At 40.6% G+C, this 18,817-nt stretch overlaps 1 protein-coding gene across 6 annotated transcripts in view; it reads left to right on the top strand.

The window, feature by feature from the left end:
- PRKCQ (protein kinase C theta) overlaps window positions 1-18,817 on the top strand; it is a 167,473-nt gene that overhangs the window by 84,911 nt on the left and 63,745 nt on the right. For all 6 annotated transcript variants that reach the window (XM_004480070.3, XM_058282440.2, XM_071210076.1 and 3 more), the window contains 4 exons: window positions 3,535-3,697; window positions 5,089-5,120; window positions 5,210-5,295; window positions 17,484-17,613. In XM_004480070.3, the coding sequence (XP_004480127.1) occupies window positions 3,535-3,697; window positions 5,089-5,120; window positions 5,210-5,295; window positions 17,484-17,613 (411 nt within the window). The remainder of the gene's footprint in view (window positions 1-3,534; window positions 3,698-5,088; window positions 5,121-5,209; window positions 5,296-17,483; window positions 17,614-18,817) is intronic.

The following is an 18,817-nucleotide window of genomic DNA, read 5'->3' on the forward strand; positions in this document are numbered from 1 at the left end:
TCTGTCAATCTGCTGAAATGGCTTTCTCTACAGTGAATCCTCAAAACAAGCTCCCTCAGCTTCCAGTTTCCTTGGCATCTCTATATACTCAACTCTGAAAACACCATCCATTGTTTGCCTGATGTGATATTACCCAGTTTTCATTTTAAAGTTCATCTGCCTCTCCTTGGTCTCTTTTGCAATTCCTTTACCTACCTCCTGAAAAATATAAGTATACCTATCTCTGAGTATCAGTCCCACATTACATATTTCCTCTTCCAGTTAACTGTTCTTTTTGAGTGTGCCATGTTTGGATTTTTTTTTTTTTTTTTTAGTTAGGCCAGTGAAAAGAATTTATTTCAGAAATGGGGGAAAGAACAGAGCTTGCTGAGAAATGGGAGAGAAAGGTGGAAATATACACCAAGATTTGGTGTGGGCTCCTCTAGGCAGAGAGAGCCCATGTCTGGATTTTTGTCTGCTCAAAGACTAGGGTTAATGTCTCATATTTCTTTAGGACTTTCAGCATAGCAATTTTCTCATAACTGCTCAAGAAACATTTGTGAGGTTTGACTACAAACAAGCAATAGATCAAACTAAAATAAATTAGGAACCAGTAAGATGAAAGTAAAAACCAAGCATATAAAAAACAATGAGCTTATTCAAGCCAGTAAGTTAACAGGACAAATTATTTCAGAAATAAACACAGTTGATAGCAAAAGAATTCAAGAAATTCTGTGTTCTTAGGCATTTACTTTTTTATAATAATAGAAATGGTTGGAGGGTGAAAGAACTCACAGGAAGGAAGAAGTGGGTAAATTTATTTCTAGAATGTTGTGATATACAGAGTGTTTAAAATATAGGGTTTTTGAAATAAATTTTTTATTTTTAAATGGTACATAGGTCACACAAAATGTTACATTAAAAAAATATAAGGGAAAAGCAGATGTAGTTCAAGTAATAGAGCTTCCACCTACCATGTGGGACAACCTGTGTTCGAGTCCTGGGGCTTCCTGGTGAAAAAGAAAAAGAGAAAGCATGGCTGTTTGGCAAGCCAGTGCTGGCACGAGTGCCTGCGTTGTGCACCAGGGCCCACGTGAGTGCCCATGCAGGTGGCCACGTGGTGAGTCAGTGCCCGCGCAAGTGAGTCACGCAGCAAGATGATGACGCGTCAAAAGAGAGACAAGGGGAGAGTCAAGGTGAAGCGCAGCAGAAACCAGGAACTGAGGTGGTACAATTGACAGGGAATCTCTCCCCATCTCCAGGACTGAATCCAAGAGGAGAGAAAATAAGAAGAGAAGACAACACAGAGAGCAAAAACAGAAGGGCGGGAGGAGGGGAAGGGGGGAAATTAAATAAGTAAATAAATCTTTAAAAAAAATATATAGGGGATTCCCATATGCCACACTCCCCACACCTCCCACTTTCCCACACCAACTTCTTTCATTAGTGTGGTACATGCATTGCAATTAATGAACACATTTTGGAGCACTGCTATGCAGCATGGATTATAATTTACCTTGTAGTTTATACTCCCTCCCAGTCCATTCAGTAAGTTATGGCAGGATATATAATGTCCTGCATCTGTTCCTGCAGGGTCATTCAGGACAACTCCAAGTCCCAAAACTGCCCCATATTAACACCTCTTTTTCCCTCTCCCTGCCTTCAGCAACTCCGGTGTCCACTATCTCCCCATCAATGATATAATTTCTTCCATTGTTAGAACCACATTAAGTCTATAGTAGAATACCATTAAGTCCACTCTAGTCCATATTTTATTCCCCAATCCTGAGGACTCTTAGGATGGTTATGCCCACTCCACCTCTTAATTGGAGGGGGCTTTGATCCCATATAGTTAATGGATGTGACTAAAATAAAGGTTTTTTAAAAAAATTTTTTGCAGTTTACAATCTAATGCTTAATAGATATATATCAAGCACAAATCAAACATATGCTACTGCTTAGCCATAATGGAAGTAATTCAGTTTACCTATTCATTGTTAACTCTTTATATTTTTAAAATATGCAAGCCCTTCACTTTTCTTTTTTCTTTTTTTTTTAAAGATTTATTTTTATTTATTTCTCTCCCTTCCCCACCCCCCACCCCCAGTTGTCTGTTCTCTGTATCCATTTGCTGTGTGTTCTTTGTCCACTTCTGTTGTTGTCAGCAGCACAGGAATCTGTTTCTTTTTGTTGCATCATCTTGTTGTGTCAGCTGTCTATGTGTGCGGCTCCATTCCTGGGCAGGCTGCACTTTCTTTCGCGCTGGGCAACTCTCCTTATGGGGCACACTCCTTGCACGTGGGGCTCCCCTACGCGGGGGACACCCCTGCATGGCAAGGCACTCCTTGCACGCATCGGCACTGCGCATGGGCCAGCTCCACACAGGTCAAGGAGGCCCGGGGTTTGAACCGTGGACCTCCCATGTGGTAGACGGACGCGCTAACCACTGGACCAAGTCCGCGTCCCTGCCCCTCATTTCTCTAAACCTCAATTTTGTTTAAATTTGTAAAAATAAAAGAGTAAAATAATCCAAGAATCTTCAAACTATTAACAAATTACTATTCTGGGAGTTAGAACCATTAAATTCATTATACTTGTTTTCATCACAATCTCTATTTTTGTCATTTCTTTATGTTTTCTGTATTATTGTTGCTTTCATGCTGGAGTTTTCATCATGCTCTTTAACTAGAACTGTCTTAGCAGACTGTGCTTTCTTTGGACCTGGGCTTCAGTCAGGCCATCCCTGATATTCTCAAAATTCTACCATCTTAGAATGATTCAGCCTGCTGGGAAGATGCTTTCTGGACAGAAGGACACTGTACGCAGTGACTTCAGTGATTTCCCTGAGCCCAGGCTGAACTGAATAATTGTGAATTTAAGGATCTGATGCAGATGACTAGATAACATCCAGGATTAACTAGACATTTAAAAATTGCAGTCTTCTATTAATTTTCTTGCCTTTCCTCAGTGAGCAGAGTAGTGTATAACTGGTATATCTCATTACTGTGGGCATCAGGAAATGGATCATAAAAAACACCCCAAGGTTTTTTGGTCTCACGCAGAATTCTGACTGGTTCCCTTCAGTCTACTGTACCCTATCTAAAAATGACCAGATGCGTTAGGTCCTAAAAGATGCAGTTCCCAAGCTGCTGCCAATAACCACATTATTCTCTAGAATTACAGGCAGAAAATTATTCACCACATCCTGCCTTCTCTCTCTGGCTCATCATAGTCATTGTATAAGCGAGGCGGATAAATACCTTGAAAATTCTGATCTCTGGTTTCAAACATTGAAACCCAGTTAAAGAGATGTGAGGGATTGAGCCAATAACCCAATAATTTCATTGCTTGAATTCCATAATATACCCTGTGATGATGCCTTATTATAAGACCAAGGACAGTATTTTACCAACCTTAATAAATGCCTAAGATTAGGATTTTTATCATTCCAGGAAGTCACTTCTTGCCCAATTCCTTGCCGCACTCTGTTCTTCGCCCATTTCACTACTCGTCCTAGCTCAGAACTTGACTGTGCTCCCTGTTCTCTGCCTGCAGACACAAAGGACATGAGCGAATTTGAGACTGAAGGTTTCTTTGCTTTGCATCACCGCCGAGGAGCCATCAAACAGGCCAAAGTCCATCACGTCAAGTGTCATGAGTTCACTGCCACCTTCTTCCCACAACCTACTTTTTGCTCTGTTTGCCACGAGTTTGTCTGGTACAGTAATTTGGCATTTCCCTTCAAGCTTGAGGTCATTAAAAAAAAAAAAAAAAAGCTTGAGGTCATGCACTCTGCCACTTTCCCGTAATGGGCAGGAGCGAGTGAGCTGAAATAAACACTGCATGAGAGTTTTCAGCAACTTCTCCTGGCCGGAGAAGGCTTAAGGGGATGTAATTCAATGAATGTTTTCATAACGTGACTCCTGTAGATCAAGAAGGCCAGATCCAATCAGAAAAAAGGTGCAAGAGGTTTAGTTTCTGATTATATGGGAGATGGCTGGGTGAGAGGGGAGGAACAGAAGAGGAGGTGGCATTATTGTAAGTAACGTTTTGCAGTAAAAACTTCCACTGCCTTAACAGCCCAACTTTACTGGTACTGCTCTTTGCAAGAGGCAGCACTTTCCTATTGGAACTAATGGGCTTCAATGTTTACAAGTCTCTTGGGCGCCTTAGCCCTCAGATGGAGATGGGTGTAAGCCTCAGTAACCACATAGCGGAGGCTATGGTAGAGTGGAGACTGGAAATGGCTCCTATTTCTGGTTCTTGGATTCCTCGCCTCTTAATGGGATGCTCTTTCCGTTGGGCGGCTGCGGAGCTTACTTATGCACAGCCCCAGTGTATCCAAGGGTCAAACAGACTTTTGGAGCTTTTCATCAACCTGTTCTCATGCAATTCCTGAAAACCCCTTTCTTTCTAATTACGCGTGTTACTCAGAAATCAGTCTGAAGCTCAGGACTTCATTGATTGCAGATATCCTCAGACCCTTGGAAAGGAAAAATAAAATGTTTTATAAATGTCTTTGTTCATCTATAGTGAGCTGAGTGAGGCAATGGATTTTTAAGTGTAAGGCATGGGAATTCGCTACTAGGAGATCACAATTTATATTCTGTCAGGTATTTTAATCTCAGCATGTTAGTTTGGGAAATAGACAAATGAAAAGGAAGTCAGGGGCATCTTGTTTATTTAATTCTCAGAATTTTAGTGAAGTGGTTTTAAAAAAAATCCAGCATGTTAACACTCTTGGCTAATGACACATACCAAGGCTGCTGATCAGAAAATGCACTGTGATAGTAGAAATTAAGAAGTCATTCACTTTTTTTTTTTTGAGGTACCAGGGGCTGGGGATTGAACCCAGGACCTTGTATGTAGGAAACCAATGCTCAACCACTGAGCCACATCCGCTTCCCTGAGTTGTTTTTTTCATTTGTTTTGCTTGTTGTTTGCTTTTGTTTTTTCAGGAGGCACCGGGAACTGAACCCGGGACCTCCCGTGTGGGAGGCGGGTGCTCAACTGCTTGAGCCACATCTACTCCCTCACTCACTTTTTAAATTTCTTTGGTGCTGCTGTTGACTCTAACATCAAATAAATCAGTCATGTGATTTATTGCAGGGGTCTGAACAAGCAGGGCTACCAATGCCGACGTAAGTAAGAAGTATTCTTATATTACTAGCATTCTTTTTATTTGTTTCTTAATTTCTGAAAATCTTAAGCTGTAATTGTTTCTTCACAGAATGTAATGCAGCAATTCACAAGAAATGTATTGACAAAGTCATAGCTAAGTGCACAGGATCAGCCATCAATAGTCGAGAAACCATGGTATGTATTTAGAATTCTCTCTCTGTCTGAAATATCATTTTATCATGATATTAAAATTTTTTTAACTTTTTATTTTGAAATAATTTTAAACTTATAGGAAATTTGCAAATATAATACAAAAATACTATATAAAACTCTTAATATACTTTCTACCCAGATACCCACACTCACCAACTTTTAACATTTTGTTATATCATTCTATCTATCTATCTATCTATCCATTTATCTGTCTATCTATTATCACTTTCTAAACCTTTGAGAGTATCTTGAGGTTGCAGATATCATGCTCCTTTATCAATTAATATTTCAATATATCTTCTCTAAGAGCAAGTGTATTCACTTATGTATAATTACCAAGTTAAAGAATTTTAGCATTGCTATAAAGCGTGGAGTATATATTCCAGTGTTTTCAGTCATCCCAGTAATGTCCTTTGGGGGCATCTGAGGAGGGAAGAATTCCCATGATATGAGGGTGGCTAAAGCAGCAATGGGGGAGAAAGAGAACGGAAGATGAAGTTGGGGGCTCGGCAGGATCAAGGTCATGGGGGGTGGTTCGGCCCCTGAAAAAGCGGTTGGGCTTTATTTGACTGGTGGTGGGAGGCCCTGAAAGGCTTTTAAGTGGAGCCGTACATGGGTCCCGCTTTGTGAGTGCGGCACGGGAAAAAGTGTGGGAAGGTGCGATAGCAAAAACCGGGAAGTAATAGAAGGAGTCCTGCTAAGGGGGTGGCTGGTGGCTTATACAGGCTGGTGACAATGGAGGTGAAGCAAAGCAGCAGATTTTCAGTGGTTTCAAAGTTAGAAATGACTGGATTTGCCAGGGGGTTGGACGTAGAGAAAGAAAGAAAGGGAGAAAAGGAGGATGCCCGAGTGTCCGGCTCAGGTCAGGCAGCAGGACCTTGACAGGGGTGTGGGGAAGGCTGGGAGGAGGCATCGGAGGGGAGAAAGTCACAGCTCAGTTTTGGACAAGTTCATTTTGAGATGCCGACAGCCATCAAAATAGAGATATCAGCTATGCAATTTAATATGAGTTTGGAATGCGTAGGAACTAATAGGTCAGACCTGTACATTTGAGAGTGGGTATCATGTAGGTGCCCCTTAATGCTGCCAAAGAGATTACCTAGTGAAGGAATGTAGAGGAAAGGGCTCAGGCAAATACCAAAGGAGTCTAAAATTATATTTTGGGTAGGAGGGAAGAGGCCTGAAGTAGTGGCTGAGAACAAGGGCTCAGAGACCAGGAGAAGCTGGAGGAGAGAAGGACCACTGGTGCTGATATTGAGAAAAATGAGGGCCCCTTGGTGATCGGGGGAGCCGTGATCTGAGAAATGTCAGGGAATTGTGGAGGGGTTGGCCTGCTAGGCCCTCGTGCACTGATGTGATCAAGAAGATCAACCATGCAGGAGATCGTGGAAGTGGAACAGTAATCGGAAGGAGGAGGTGAGATGACAAAGGATGGGAACTCTCCCACAGCTAGGGGGAGGTGGGTGAAGCTGGAGAGAGAGGAGCCGCTAAGCAGTCAAGTCTGTGGGCAAGAAGGGAAGAGTTCCAAAGCTCTTGTGGAGATGGGTGCCTGGTAGATGGATGGGGCAGTTCACAGTTTTAACAGGAGGGTTGTAGTTTGAGACGGTGGCAGAGGTCTAGCTTTGTGGGTCTAGCCGTGTGGGTTTGGTAGTGGACAAGGAGCTCCCCTTAGCGTATGTCCTCAATGAAGTCTGAGGATTGGGGGAAGAAAGAAGAGGAGGTGGCAGGAGGCTTTGAGGAGAAAGGAGGATCCATGAAGTAATTCTCTTAGGGGGTAGGAAAGCAAGGTGATAAGTGAAGAGTAGTAGGATGGTAGAGTAGCGTTGAAAACCTATTTGAGCTTGAAGGCAGGTGTGTGATTTTCTCCTACGAAAGACGTAGGGAGAGAGAAGGCAAATTAGTTGAGTTTATCCTGAGTAGAACTTCTAAAATGCAGCCCAAGAAGGTGATAATTTCATAATAACAAGTGCTCCTGTTCCATCTTGAAGGGTTAGTTTTTCCAAGGTCAGTGGCCAATAAGGGGCAGAGCTGGGAACAAAATTCAAATCTCAAATCTCCCAGACCGGTGCTTTCTTATTTAAGTTATATTGTCCACTTCTGACCTGCCCTCCTCCTCCCTTTACCTGTTGCCTTTGGCTTTTCTAGAAAAGTCACAAATTGTGAGCATCCGCATTAACCTAAGGCTAAGAGTGTCCCTGGAACATGAATTATAAGGAACTGTTAGTGACATGAATGGAGTGATGTTATGTTCTCTGGGGAGAATTTGATTTCTTGCTCACACAGGGGGGCATCTGGCATCCATCTGGGCCCCTTCACCCAGAGCCAGTCTGTCCAATAGAAGTAGAATGCAAGATGCAAGGCACCTGTGTAATTGAGACTTTTCTAGCAGCCCTGTTAAATAAGAGAAAAAGAGACAGCTGAAGTTAATTTTAATAATATATTTTATTTAGTTCTACTTACCAAATATCATTTCAACATGTGATCAATATGATAAAATAGTGAGATATTTTATGGACTTTTTTGGGGGGTGCAAAGTCTTCCAATCTAGGGTGTATTTTACCCTTACAGCACATCTCAAGTCTGAATCACCCTGTATTCGTCAGCCAAAGGGGTGCTGATGCAAAATACCAGAAATTGGCTGGTTTTTATAAAGGGTATTTATTTGGGGTAGGAGCTTACCAATACCAGGCCATGAAGCACAAGTTACTTCCCTCACCAAAGTCTATTTTCACATGTTGGAGCAAGATGGCTGCCAACGTCTGTGAGGATTCAGGCTTCCTGGGTTCCTCCCTTCCTGGGGCTGGCTTCTCTTTCCTCTGTGAGCTTACTCCCTGGGGCTCCAGTTTAAGGCTTCAGCATCAAACTCCAACATCAAAACTCCAACATCAGAAACCCTCAACTCTGTCCTTTGCCATGCCTTTTATCTGTGAGTCCCCACCCACCAAAGGGTGAGGGACTCACCGCCCTAATGACATGGCCCAATCAAAGCCCTAGTCATAACTTAATGACGCCCAGTACAGACCAGATTACAAACATAATCCAATGTCTATTTTTGGAATTCATAACCATATCAAACTGCTACACGCGCCTTTCAAGTGTTTGCTAGCCACGTGTGGCCAAGGGACTATCTTGTTGGAAAGTGCACGTCTCACGTTTTCCTCAGCCATGTCCTGAACACCTTGGACCTGGGTTCAAGCCAGGACCTTGACATATTTGTTGTTAGGTTTACTCTGTAGTATATGAAATGAGTTCTGAAAATTATTATTGCTTGGCTGAAAATGGCTAGAGCAGGTGCTGAGCAACTTTTAAATTATGCAGTTCTAAGCAGCAGTTCTAAAGACCCAACGCTGACCTATATCCACAGCAGGAGCATTCAATAAATCACTGAGTTACTGAATAAGGGCTCTTTGCTGTGCACATCCCTGAACGAATTGTTTAATTAAAACTTCTGCAGAGATTATAAGGCTTAAGTAAAGCAACTGTCTTATACTGTACAAGAATATTGGGATTCTCAGCAGGAACCAAACTGCCCAGTTTTGTTTTGTTTTTTATGTACTTTTGAATTCAGAAGAGACTTTAAACTCTGGAAAACTTTTAAAAATTCTACTGCCAACATGCATCTCCCAAGAGACCTCTCCCCATCCTCTAAGTCATCACGTTAATTTTGAGGCAGTGTGAGAGTAATCGTTAAGAGTGACACCTAATGTGACTTCCAAGCTTATAGCTACCGTTGCTCACTTAATACCTATGTGACCCAGGCATGTTTCTTGCTCTCTCTGTGCTTAATTTCCTCACCTGTTAAATGAGGATACTAATAGAGGCGACTTTACATGGGGTATTTCGAGGATTAAATGAGATGCAACTTTTGTAAGAGAGAAAACGTGACATATTTGTTCAGAGCACCTGGCAAGAGCTGTTAGCCTCTTGCTTCCTCAGTCCATGGCTAAAAGGTGTGAAAATGTTTGCACATTTAGCAATGCGCAATATTTCCATACCGATGTTTGCATACCATAGCAATGTTTCCTCTAGGAGCCACATTTCCTTTTTGTATTAGAGAAGTCGTAGGTAAACAGAAAAATCAAGCAGTAAGTACAGTGCCCATTTACTCCCCCACACACAGTTTTCCTTTTTATTAATATGTTGTATTAGTGAGGTACCTCTGTTAAAAATTGGCAAAACAATATGATTGTAATTATAATATTAGCTATAGTCCATTATTTACCTTAGGGCTCACTGTTTATGTTGTACGATTCTATGGTTTGAAAAATATTTTTCTTGGTAGCATATCTATAACCTAAAATGTCCCCTTTTAACCTCATTCAATATGGAATTCAGTGGTGTTAATTACATTCACGATGTTGTATTGCCATCACCGCCATCTATTAACACCTTTCCAACACCCCACACAGAGACCATACCAATTTAGTATTAACCCCCTGTATTAGTCAGCCAAAGGGGTGCTGATGCAAAATACCAGAAATTTATTGGTTTTTGTAAAGGGTATTTATTTGTGGTAGGGGTTTACAGATACCAGGCCATAAAGCACAAGTTACTTCCCTCACCAAAATCTGGAGGAAGATGGCTGCCGACGTCTGCGAGGGTTCAGGCTTCCTGGGTTCAAGATTCCTTTATTCCTCTCCTCTGTGAGCTTTCTTCCTGGGACTCCAGCTTAAGTCTTCTGCATCAAACTCCAACATCAGAAACCCTCAACTCTGTTCTTTGCCATGCCTTTTATCTATGAGTCCCCACCCACCAAAGGGCAGGGACTCAGCACCCTAATCATAACTCAATCATGCCCAGGTACAGATCAGATTCAAACATAATCCAATATATCTTTTTGGAATTCATAACCATATCAAACTGCTACACGCCACCCTCTGAATTCCAAAAAGATATTACAATATTTGAAAAAACCTTTAATCAGTAACCATGCAAGTACTAAATCATATCACAATCAATTTAAAGAAATAGTTTGTCTTGGAGCAAAGTCCTATCGGCTATAGACGTCTGAAACTTACAAAACAATTTATCTCTTTCCAATACATAAATGGACAGACATAGGATAAACATTCTCCTTCCAATAAGGAGAAATCGGGAGGGAAACCTGAGTTATGGGTGCTCTACAGTTCAGTAAACCTGGAGGGCATCCTCCCTTCAATTTCAGTCTGAGAGTCATTCTTAAGATGATGGTTTCTTCTCCTTGGGGTCATATGGGGACCCACCCTTTCCACAGTTTTGCCCAACAGCCATTTTCTTGCTTCCACCTTCATCAAGCACCTGGGTGTTGACCAAGCTCCAGACCTCTCCCTCCAAGAATGTTGGGGTGATTGCCACACCTTACCCAATCTTTGGGTTAGAGTCTTAACCTCCATAGTACAGTGACGTGAAGACAACATTCCCCCTAACCTTCAGCATACAGGCTAAACCCTCTCAGAGCAATGGGCTGACCTTCCCTAACCTTTGGGGGACAGGTCTATGCCACTCAGACCTGGGTGCTGGCCTTAACCGCCCTAATCCTTGAGGAATGTGCTCTACCCTCTCTGTACCCTGGGGCAGCAAAACTCTCCCAGAACATCAACAGGAGCATCCACCCTCTTCAACTGCTGGAGCAAACTCATCTTCTTTGTATACATGGGTGGGGTTCCTCTCTTGGCCCAAGGTGATGTCCGAATTCCAGATCTCCACTTCCATGGTTTTCCTCTTAAAGCTGTTTCTCCTTCTATCTCTTCTTTCCATGTCCTTTTTATTCCAGACTGACAGTGGTTTTCTTCATACAGCTCTCTCAAAACACTTGTTGGTTTAGCATGCAGGAAGCAGGAATCCAAGCCATCAGAGAGTAAGACTTTCCACAAGTCTTTCCAACATAATTGTATCTTTAATCCTCATTTACAAGTTCCAAGTTTAGTTAAGTTCTGAAATGGGGCACTTTCATCTGGGAGCTCGATTTCCAGAGGCTTGGAATTTCCAGAATCAGTTTTTGTTTTCTTTTTGTCAAACAGTTCAGTCCTTACCTTCTCTCTCATCTAGCATTTTGCTATAAGCTGCAAGCGGAAGCCAAGCTGCTTTCTCTGGGTTTACTTTGGAAAGTTCTTCAGCTAAATGCTCAGGCTTGCCATTTTCAGTTTTGCTCTCCATACAACACCAGGAGTTAATCTTGCTAAGTTCTCTGTGACTTTAAAACACGGATCGCCTTTCCTCTAGTTTCCAATAGTAGTTTCATCATTTACTTCTAGGCCATCATAAAAAGTCTCTTTAGCATCCATATTGCTATCAACAGTCTCTTCAAAGAACTGTAGGTCTTTTCTTCTAAACATCCCACAATTCTTCCAAAAATTACCCCTTATCCATTTATAAAACCGTTCCAGCATTTCGGTAATTGCAAAAGCACTTCCCCACTCCTTGGTACCAAATTCTGTATTAGCCAGCCAAAGGGGTGCTGATGCAAAATACCAGAAATTAGTTGGTTTTTATAAAGGGTATTTATTTGGGGTAGGGGCTTACAGATACCAGGCTATAAAGCATAAGTTACTTCCCTCACCAAAGTCTATTTGGAGCAAGATGGTTGCCGACATCTGCAAGGGTTCAGGCTTCCTGGGTTCCTATGTTCCTGGGGTTTGCTTTTCTCTGGGTTCAAGGTTCCTTTCTTCCTGGGGCTGGCTTCTCTCTCCTCTGTGAGCTTACTTCCGGGGCTCCAGCTTAAGTCTTCAGCATCAAACTCCAATATCAAAACTCCAACATCAGAAACTGTCAACTCTGTTCTTTGCCATGCCTTTTATCTGTGAGTCCCCACCCACTGAAGGGCAGGGACCCAATGCCCTAATCATAACTCAATCATGCCCAGGTACAGATCAGATTACAAACATAATCCAATATCTCTTTTTAGAATTCATAACCATATCGAACTGCTACACCCCCCATTCCCTACTGCCACTCAGACCCCTGGTAAACTGTATTCTGGTTTCTGGCTATTAATTTGTTTATTCTAATTATCTCATGTAAATGAGATCATGCAATATTTGTCCTTTTGTGTCGTCTTATTTCACTCAACATATCTCAGAAATTCATTCCTTTTTATGGATGAATAATATTCCATCACATGTAGATACCACATTTTGTTTATCCATTCATCTCTTGGTAGAAGCTTCAGTTGCTTCCATCTTTTGGCAATAGTGAAGGATGCTGCTGTGAGCATCAGTGTGTAAATACCTGTTCAAGTCCCTGCTTTCAATTCTTTTCTGTATATATGTAGAAGATTGCCAGATCCTGTGGTAATTCTGTACTTAGCTTTCTGAGGAACCACCAAGCTGTTTTCCACAGCGGCCGCACCATTTTACATTCCCATGAACAATGAACAAGTGTTCCTATTTTACCATATCTTCTCCAACACTTGATATTTTCCATTTTTTAAAGAGTAGCCATTCTAGTGGGTGTAAAAGGGTATTTAATTGTGATTTTGATTGCATTTCTGTAGTGGCTATTGATGTTGAACATCTTTTTAATCTCCTTATTAGACATTTTTATATGTTCTTTGGAGAAATGTCAATTCAGTTTTTTGCCCATTTTTAAATTAGGTTGTTCATCTTTTTGTTTTTTAGTTGTAGGATTTCTTTATATAGTCTGGATATTAAACCTATATCAGATATGTGGTTTCCAAATATTTTCTCCTATTGTGTAGGTTGTCTTCAGTTTCATGATGAAGTTCTTTGATGCACAAAACTTTGAGGAAGTCCTTATCTGACTATTTTTTTCTTTTGTTGATGCTTTTGGTGTAAAGTTTAATGTAAAAACCACTAAAACAAAGTCTTAAAGATGATTCCCTATGTTTTCTTCTAGGAGTTTTATAGTTTTGGTTCTTATATATAGGTCTTTCTTCCCTTTGGAGATAAGTTAAGTACATGGTGTGAGTCAGGGGTCCACCTTCATTCTTTTGCTTAGGGCTATCCAGTTTCCCAATACCATTTGTTGAAGAGATTATTCTTTCCCCATTGAGTGAACTTGGCACCTTTATGAAAAAAATCAGTGGGCCACAGATGTGAGGATTTATTTCTGAACTCTATTCGGTCTATATATCAGCCTTGTCACAGTGCCATGTTGTTTTTACTACTGTAGCTTTGTAATAAGTTTTAAAATCAGAAAGTGTGAGTTCTCCAACTTCTTCCTTTTCAATATAGTTTTAGCTATTTGGGGCTCATTACTCTTCCAAAAAATTTGATGATTAGCTTTTTCCATTTCTACAAAGAAGCCTGTTGGAATTTTGATAGAGGTTAAATTGAATCTTGAAACCACTTTGGATAGAATTACCATCTTAATATTTAGCCTTCCAATCCATGACACAGAATGTCCTTCCATTTATTTAGGTCTTCTTTGATTCTTTTTTCTGTGTGTTTTTTTGTTTTTGTTTTTTGTTTTTTTGGTTTTTTTTTTTTAAGATTTATTTATTTATTTATTTATTTCTCCCCCCTCCCCTAGTTGTCTGTTCTCTGTGTCTATTTGCTGTGTCTTCTTTGTCTGCTTCTGTTGTTGTCAGCCGCACAGGAAACTGTGTTTCTTTTTGTTGCGTCATCTTGTTGTGTCAGCTCTCCGTGTGGGCGGCACCATTCTTAGGCAGGCTGCGCTATCTCTCGCCCTGGCCGGCTTTCCCTAAGGGGCACACTCCTTACATGTTGGGCTCCCCTACGCTGGGGACACCCCTGAGTGGCACGGCACTCCTTGCATGCATCAGCACTGCACATGGGCCAGCTCCACACGGGTCAAGGAGGCCCGGGGTTTGAACTGCAGACCTCCCATGTGTTAGACGGACGCCCTAACTACTGGGCCAAGTCCGCTTCCCCCTTGTTTGATTCTTTTAGCCAAAAAAAAAAATTTTTTTTTCAGTTCTCAGTACAAGTCATTTACATCCTTGGTTAAATTTATTCTTAGATACTTGATTCTTTTCATTGCTATTGTCAGTGAAATTTTTTTCTTAATTACCTCCTCAGGTTGTTCATTACTAGTGTCTAGAAACACTCTTGATTATTATATGTTCATCTTGGCCAAATTCATTTACTAGTTTTGGTAGCTTTCTTACGGAATTTTGAGATTTCCTATATATAGGATCATGTCATCTGCAAAATAGGGTAAGTTTTACTTCTTCCTTTCCAATTTGGATGCCTTTTATTTCTTTGTTTTGATAAATTGCTCTGGCTAGAACTTAAACTACAACATTGAATAATAGCGGTGACAGTGGCCTCCTTGTCGTGTTCCTGATGTTAAGAGGGAAAACTTTCAGTCTTTCACTATTGAATGTGATGTTAGACGTGAGTTTTTCATTTATGTCTTTAGTCATGTTGAAGAGGTTTCCTTGTTTTTATCTATCAAAAGGGATGTGGGATTTTTGGCAAATGCCTTTTCTGGATCAATTGAGATAATCATGTGGATTTTTTCTCTTCATTCTATTAATGGGGTATATTGCATTAATTGAACCATGCTTGCATATCTAGGATAAGTCCCAATTGATAATGGTGATAATTCTTTTAACGTGCTGTTGGATTTGTGTTTTTTTAATTGGGCATTTTTGCATCTGTATTTATGAGGGATATTGGTCTGTAATATTCTTTTCTTGTGGTAATCTTTATCTGCCTTTGGTATTAGGGTGATGTTGGCCTCATAGAATTAGTAAGGGAATGTTCCCTTCTGTTTAAGTTTTTGGAAAAGTTTGAGCAAGAATGGTATAAATTCCTCTTGAAATGTTTGGTAAAATTTACCAGTGAAACAATTTGGTCATAAGATTTTCTTTGTTGGGAGGTTTTTTGTATTATTCAATCTCTTTATTTATTATTTGCCTGTTGAGATCTATTTCTTCTTTTATCAGTGTAGGTAGTTTGTATGTTTCTAGAAATTTGTCCACATGCAATTCATAGCATCCTTTTATATTCCTTTTTTATTTCTTGGGATTGATAGTAATGTCCACTTTTCATTTCTGATTTTAGTTATTTGAATCCTCTCTCTCTCTCTGTCTCCATCTCCATCTCCTTCTCTCCCTCTCTCTCCAGTCTACCTAAAGATTTGTTGATTTTATTGATCTTTTCAATGAACCAACTTTTGGCTTTTTTGACTCTCTCTGTTGTTTTTTTATTCCTTATTTAATGTATTTCTGCTCTAATCTTTATTATTTCCTTCCTTTTGCTTGTTTTCGGTTTAGTTTATCTTTCCTTTTGTATATTCTCCAGTTATGAGGTTAGGTCTGTATTTTGAGAATTTTTCTTCTTTTTAAATATAAATATTTAGAGCAGTACATTTCCCTTTCAGCATTGCTTTTGCCATATCCCAGAAGTTTTAGTATGCTATATTTTCATTTTCCTTTGCCTCAGGATATTTCATGATTTCCCTTGAGATTTCTTTTTTGACCCATTGGTTGTTTGAATACATTAATTTCCACATATTTGTAGATTTTCTGGTCTTCCCTCTGTTACTGATTTATAGCTCCATTCCACTGGGGACAGAGAAGATACCATTGTATGATTTCATTATTTTTTAATTGTTGAGGCTTGTTTTGTGACTTTACATATGGTCTATCCTGGAGAATGACCCAAGTGCACTAGAGAAGAATGTGTATATATATCTCCATTCAGTCTCTTTGGTTTATAGTATAATTGGTTTACAGTTTAGTTGAGGGGTTCTCAACCTTTTCTGTTCCACCAACCCCTTTGCCAGTCAGGTGAAAACCACAGACCTCTTTCTCAGAATGTAACAGCAGATAATTTTATGACTCTCAAATAGCATTGGGTCTAACAACTACCATAATTTCTAAGTATGAATGAGTGTAAGCAATTTTTCAAGATATGCAACAACTGTAATATGATATGAAATGAGTACTACTGTAATTTATTGTTTACATTCTTAAATGAAGGCAATGCTAGATTTCAGTTAGAGGTCAGAGAAAATAAAGATAATAAGTTGATTTTTTTTCAGTTCAAGCTTACAGACCCCCTGGAATCCATGGGTCCCTATTTAAGGACCCCTCGTATATTCTGTTTCTTTATTGATCTTCTGTCTAGATGTTTTATCCATTATTGAAAGTGCTCTATTGAAGTCACCTACTACTAATGTCATACCATCTATTTCTCCCTTCAAATCCGTCAATATTTGCTTCATATCTTTTGGGACTCTGCTGTTTGTGCATACATATTTATACTTCTTTTTGAATTTATCCATTTATCAGTATAGTATCCTTCTTTATGTCCCCTTTACTGTGTTTTATGTGTGTGTGTTTTTTCCTTAAGGTCTATTTTATCTGATATTGTATAGCCACCCACCTCTCTTTTGGTTACTATTTGCATGGAATATTTTTTTCCACCTTTCACTTTCAACCTGCATGTGTCTTTGAATTTAAGGTGAGTCTCTTGTAAACAGCATATAGTTGGGTTATTTTTATTCATTCTGCCAATCCTTGCCTTTTGACTGGAGAGTATAATTCATTTACATTTAAAGTAACTACTGATAATTCAGGACTTTCTTCTGCCATTTTGCTATTTGGTCTTTGTAGGCCTTGTACCTTTTTTGTCCCTCAATTCATATTTATTTGATTGTTTATATTGTACCATACTGAGTCCTTTCTCATTTACTTCTGTGTTTATTTCTCAGATATTTCCTTTGTGGTTATCATGGGGCCTAAATTTAATGTCCTTAATCTTTAACAATCGCAATTTGATTTGATGCCAGCCTAACATAATTGCATGCATGCTGTTCCTTTGTTCCTCCCTCTGCGGGGAGGCAGTTTTTAATGTTTTCTTCCAAAGATTAAAGCAGTCTTCCTGGCTTGAAGAGGAAAGGGAACATTTAAGTTAAACCAAGAAGGGAAGTAAAAACCTTGCTTAGCTCCCATCAAAATAAATAACCCTAATCCCCTCTTCCTGGAATGTTAGCTGCTCTTTTGCTAATGCCTCAGACAGTCAGTTCTCTTCAGGCTGATACATATGTATCAAAACTTGTTCCTTACGTAGAAGCACTAATGTTTTCTGCCGTCTCTTAACATGGCTATAATGCTTGACAAGTAAGTCATTGTTTAAAATACAACGTGGCCCCAGTGTTTTTTATTATTTTAAATGTTAGTCATGCTAAAATATCTGCTAAGGCATCCAAGCGGGGAACCCAGGGACACACTCAGTTACAAGTTCTCCCTTTTCTTTCAGTTCCACAAGGAGAGGTTCAAAATTGACATGCCACATCGATTTAAAGTCTACAACTACAAAAGCCCAACGTTCTGCGAGCACTGTGGAACCCTGCTGTGGGGACTGGCCAGGCAAGGGCTCAAGTGCGATGGTGAGTGTGAGTGCGTGAGCATTGGCCCAAGGATGGAGCCGCCTACAGGGTAAAGTCACAGCCTTAATGGGAGGTGCAGGGAGACAGTGGAGGGAGGGCAGCCCAGACAAGCCCCCATAATCATGTTGGAGGTTGTCCCAGGGCCATCAGGTCCTGCTGCTCTTTTCCTTCCACCCTACAGTGCCCTAATACTCTCATTCCAGAAAAGTGCAAAAATGTTCAGGTTCAAGGTCAAAGCTCCTGCCTTCTGTTATACCATAACCCTGGGAAGAAATTCAAGATTGTGTTTATCCCATGGCCAGTCCCGTTGCCAAGAATCCCTCTGGCCTGCCTTACTGTTTCCTCCATTTGCTCTGGGTCTGCCCTGCACTATTGAGGCATGTGCGGCTGTGCCATGCCTCAGCCCTTCTCCTTGGCACCAACCAGTAAGATTCTCTTTCGAATCCTACCAAGGAACCAGTCCGGCACATGGATTTGGGTGATGGCCCCGCATGGGGGACACTCTGAGGTCTAAGGGTGAGAGCTGTGAACACGAAGTGCCAGTGAGCAAGGGGCCAAGTCCAGCTCTGAAAGCCTTTTTCCTTCTCTGATCTTTCCTCAAAGGCTGGGATTAGAGTATAGCCTAATCCCGCCACTTTTGACTAATGGAGTTATTCAGACTTAACCCCCCAAAAGAGACAAAGAATAAGGTTTACTTGCTATAAAACTCTCAATTGCTAAAGCAATAGCCTTTAGGACCTGAGAGGCTATTATACCAAGCTTCAGTGTGGAGTTGAGAAGAAACAAATTCCAACAAGAAGAGACCTAGCTCTGGAATGACAAAGTGCCTCTACATTTCAAGTGGGGCTGGGATTTGAACAGGGCTTGGGTGACATATTCAGAAAAGGAGGGGGACCTGCTATAGCAGAGACCATTTTTATTTTAAATAATTAAATATAACCGTGTCTTTTTTTCTTGGAGCACCTGTTTTATTTTATGCCACTGATTGATGCACATCTTGTCTTTGATAGAAGTAGTTGCCTTGAGATGAGGGATTTTCTCCACCAATCCCCTTCTTCATCCCATTTGCTTTCACAGGGCAGAGAGAGCCAGGGGCCATATCTTAATGGAGGGTAGAGAGGAGTGAGGTTTTCAAATCGTAACCTAAGGCAAAAATCACATCTAGCCAAACCAACCTTGACAGCCCTTCATAGATCAAAGCTAC

This window comes from Dasypus novemcinctus, chromosome 20 (assembly GCF_030445035.2).
Source record: "Dasypus novemcinctus isolate mDasNov1 chromosome 20, mDasNov1.1.hap2, whole genome shotgun sequence".
In the NCBI taxonomy this organism is placed as follows: Eukaryota; Metazoa; Chordata; class Mammalia; order Cingulata; family Dasypodidae; genus Dasypus; species Dasypus novemcinctus.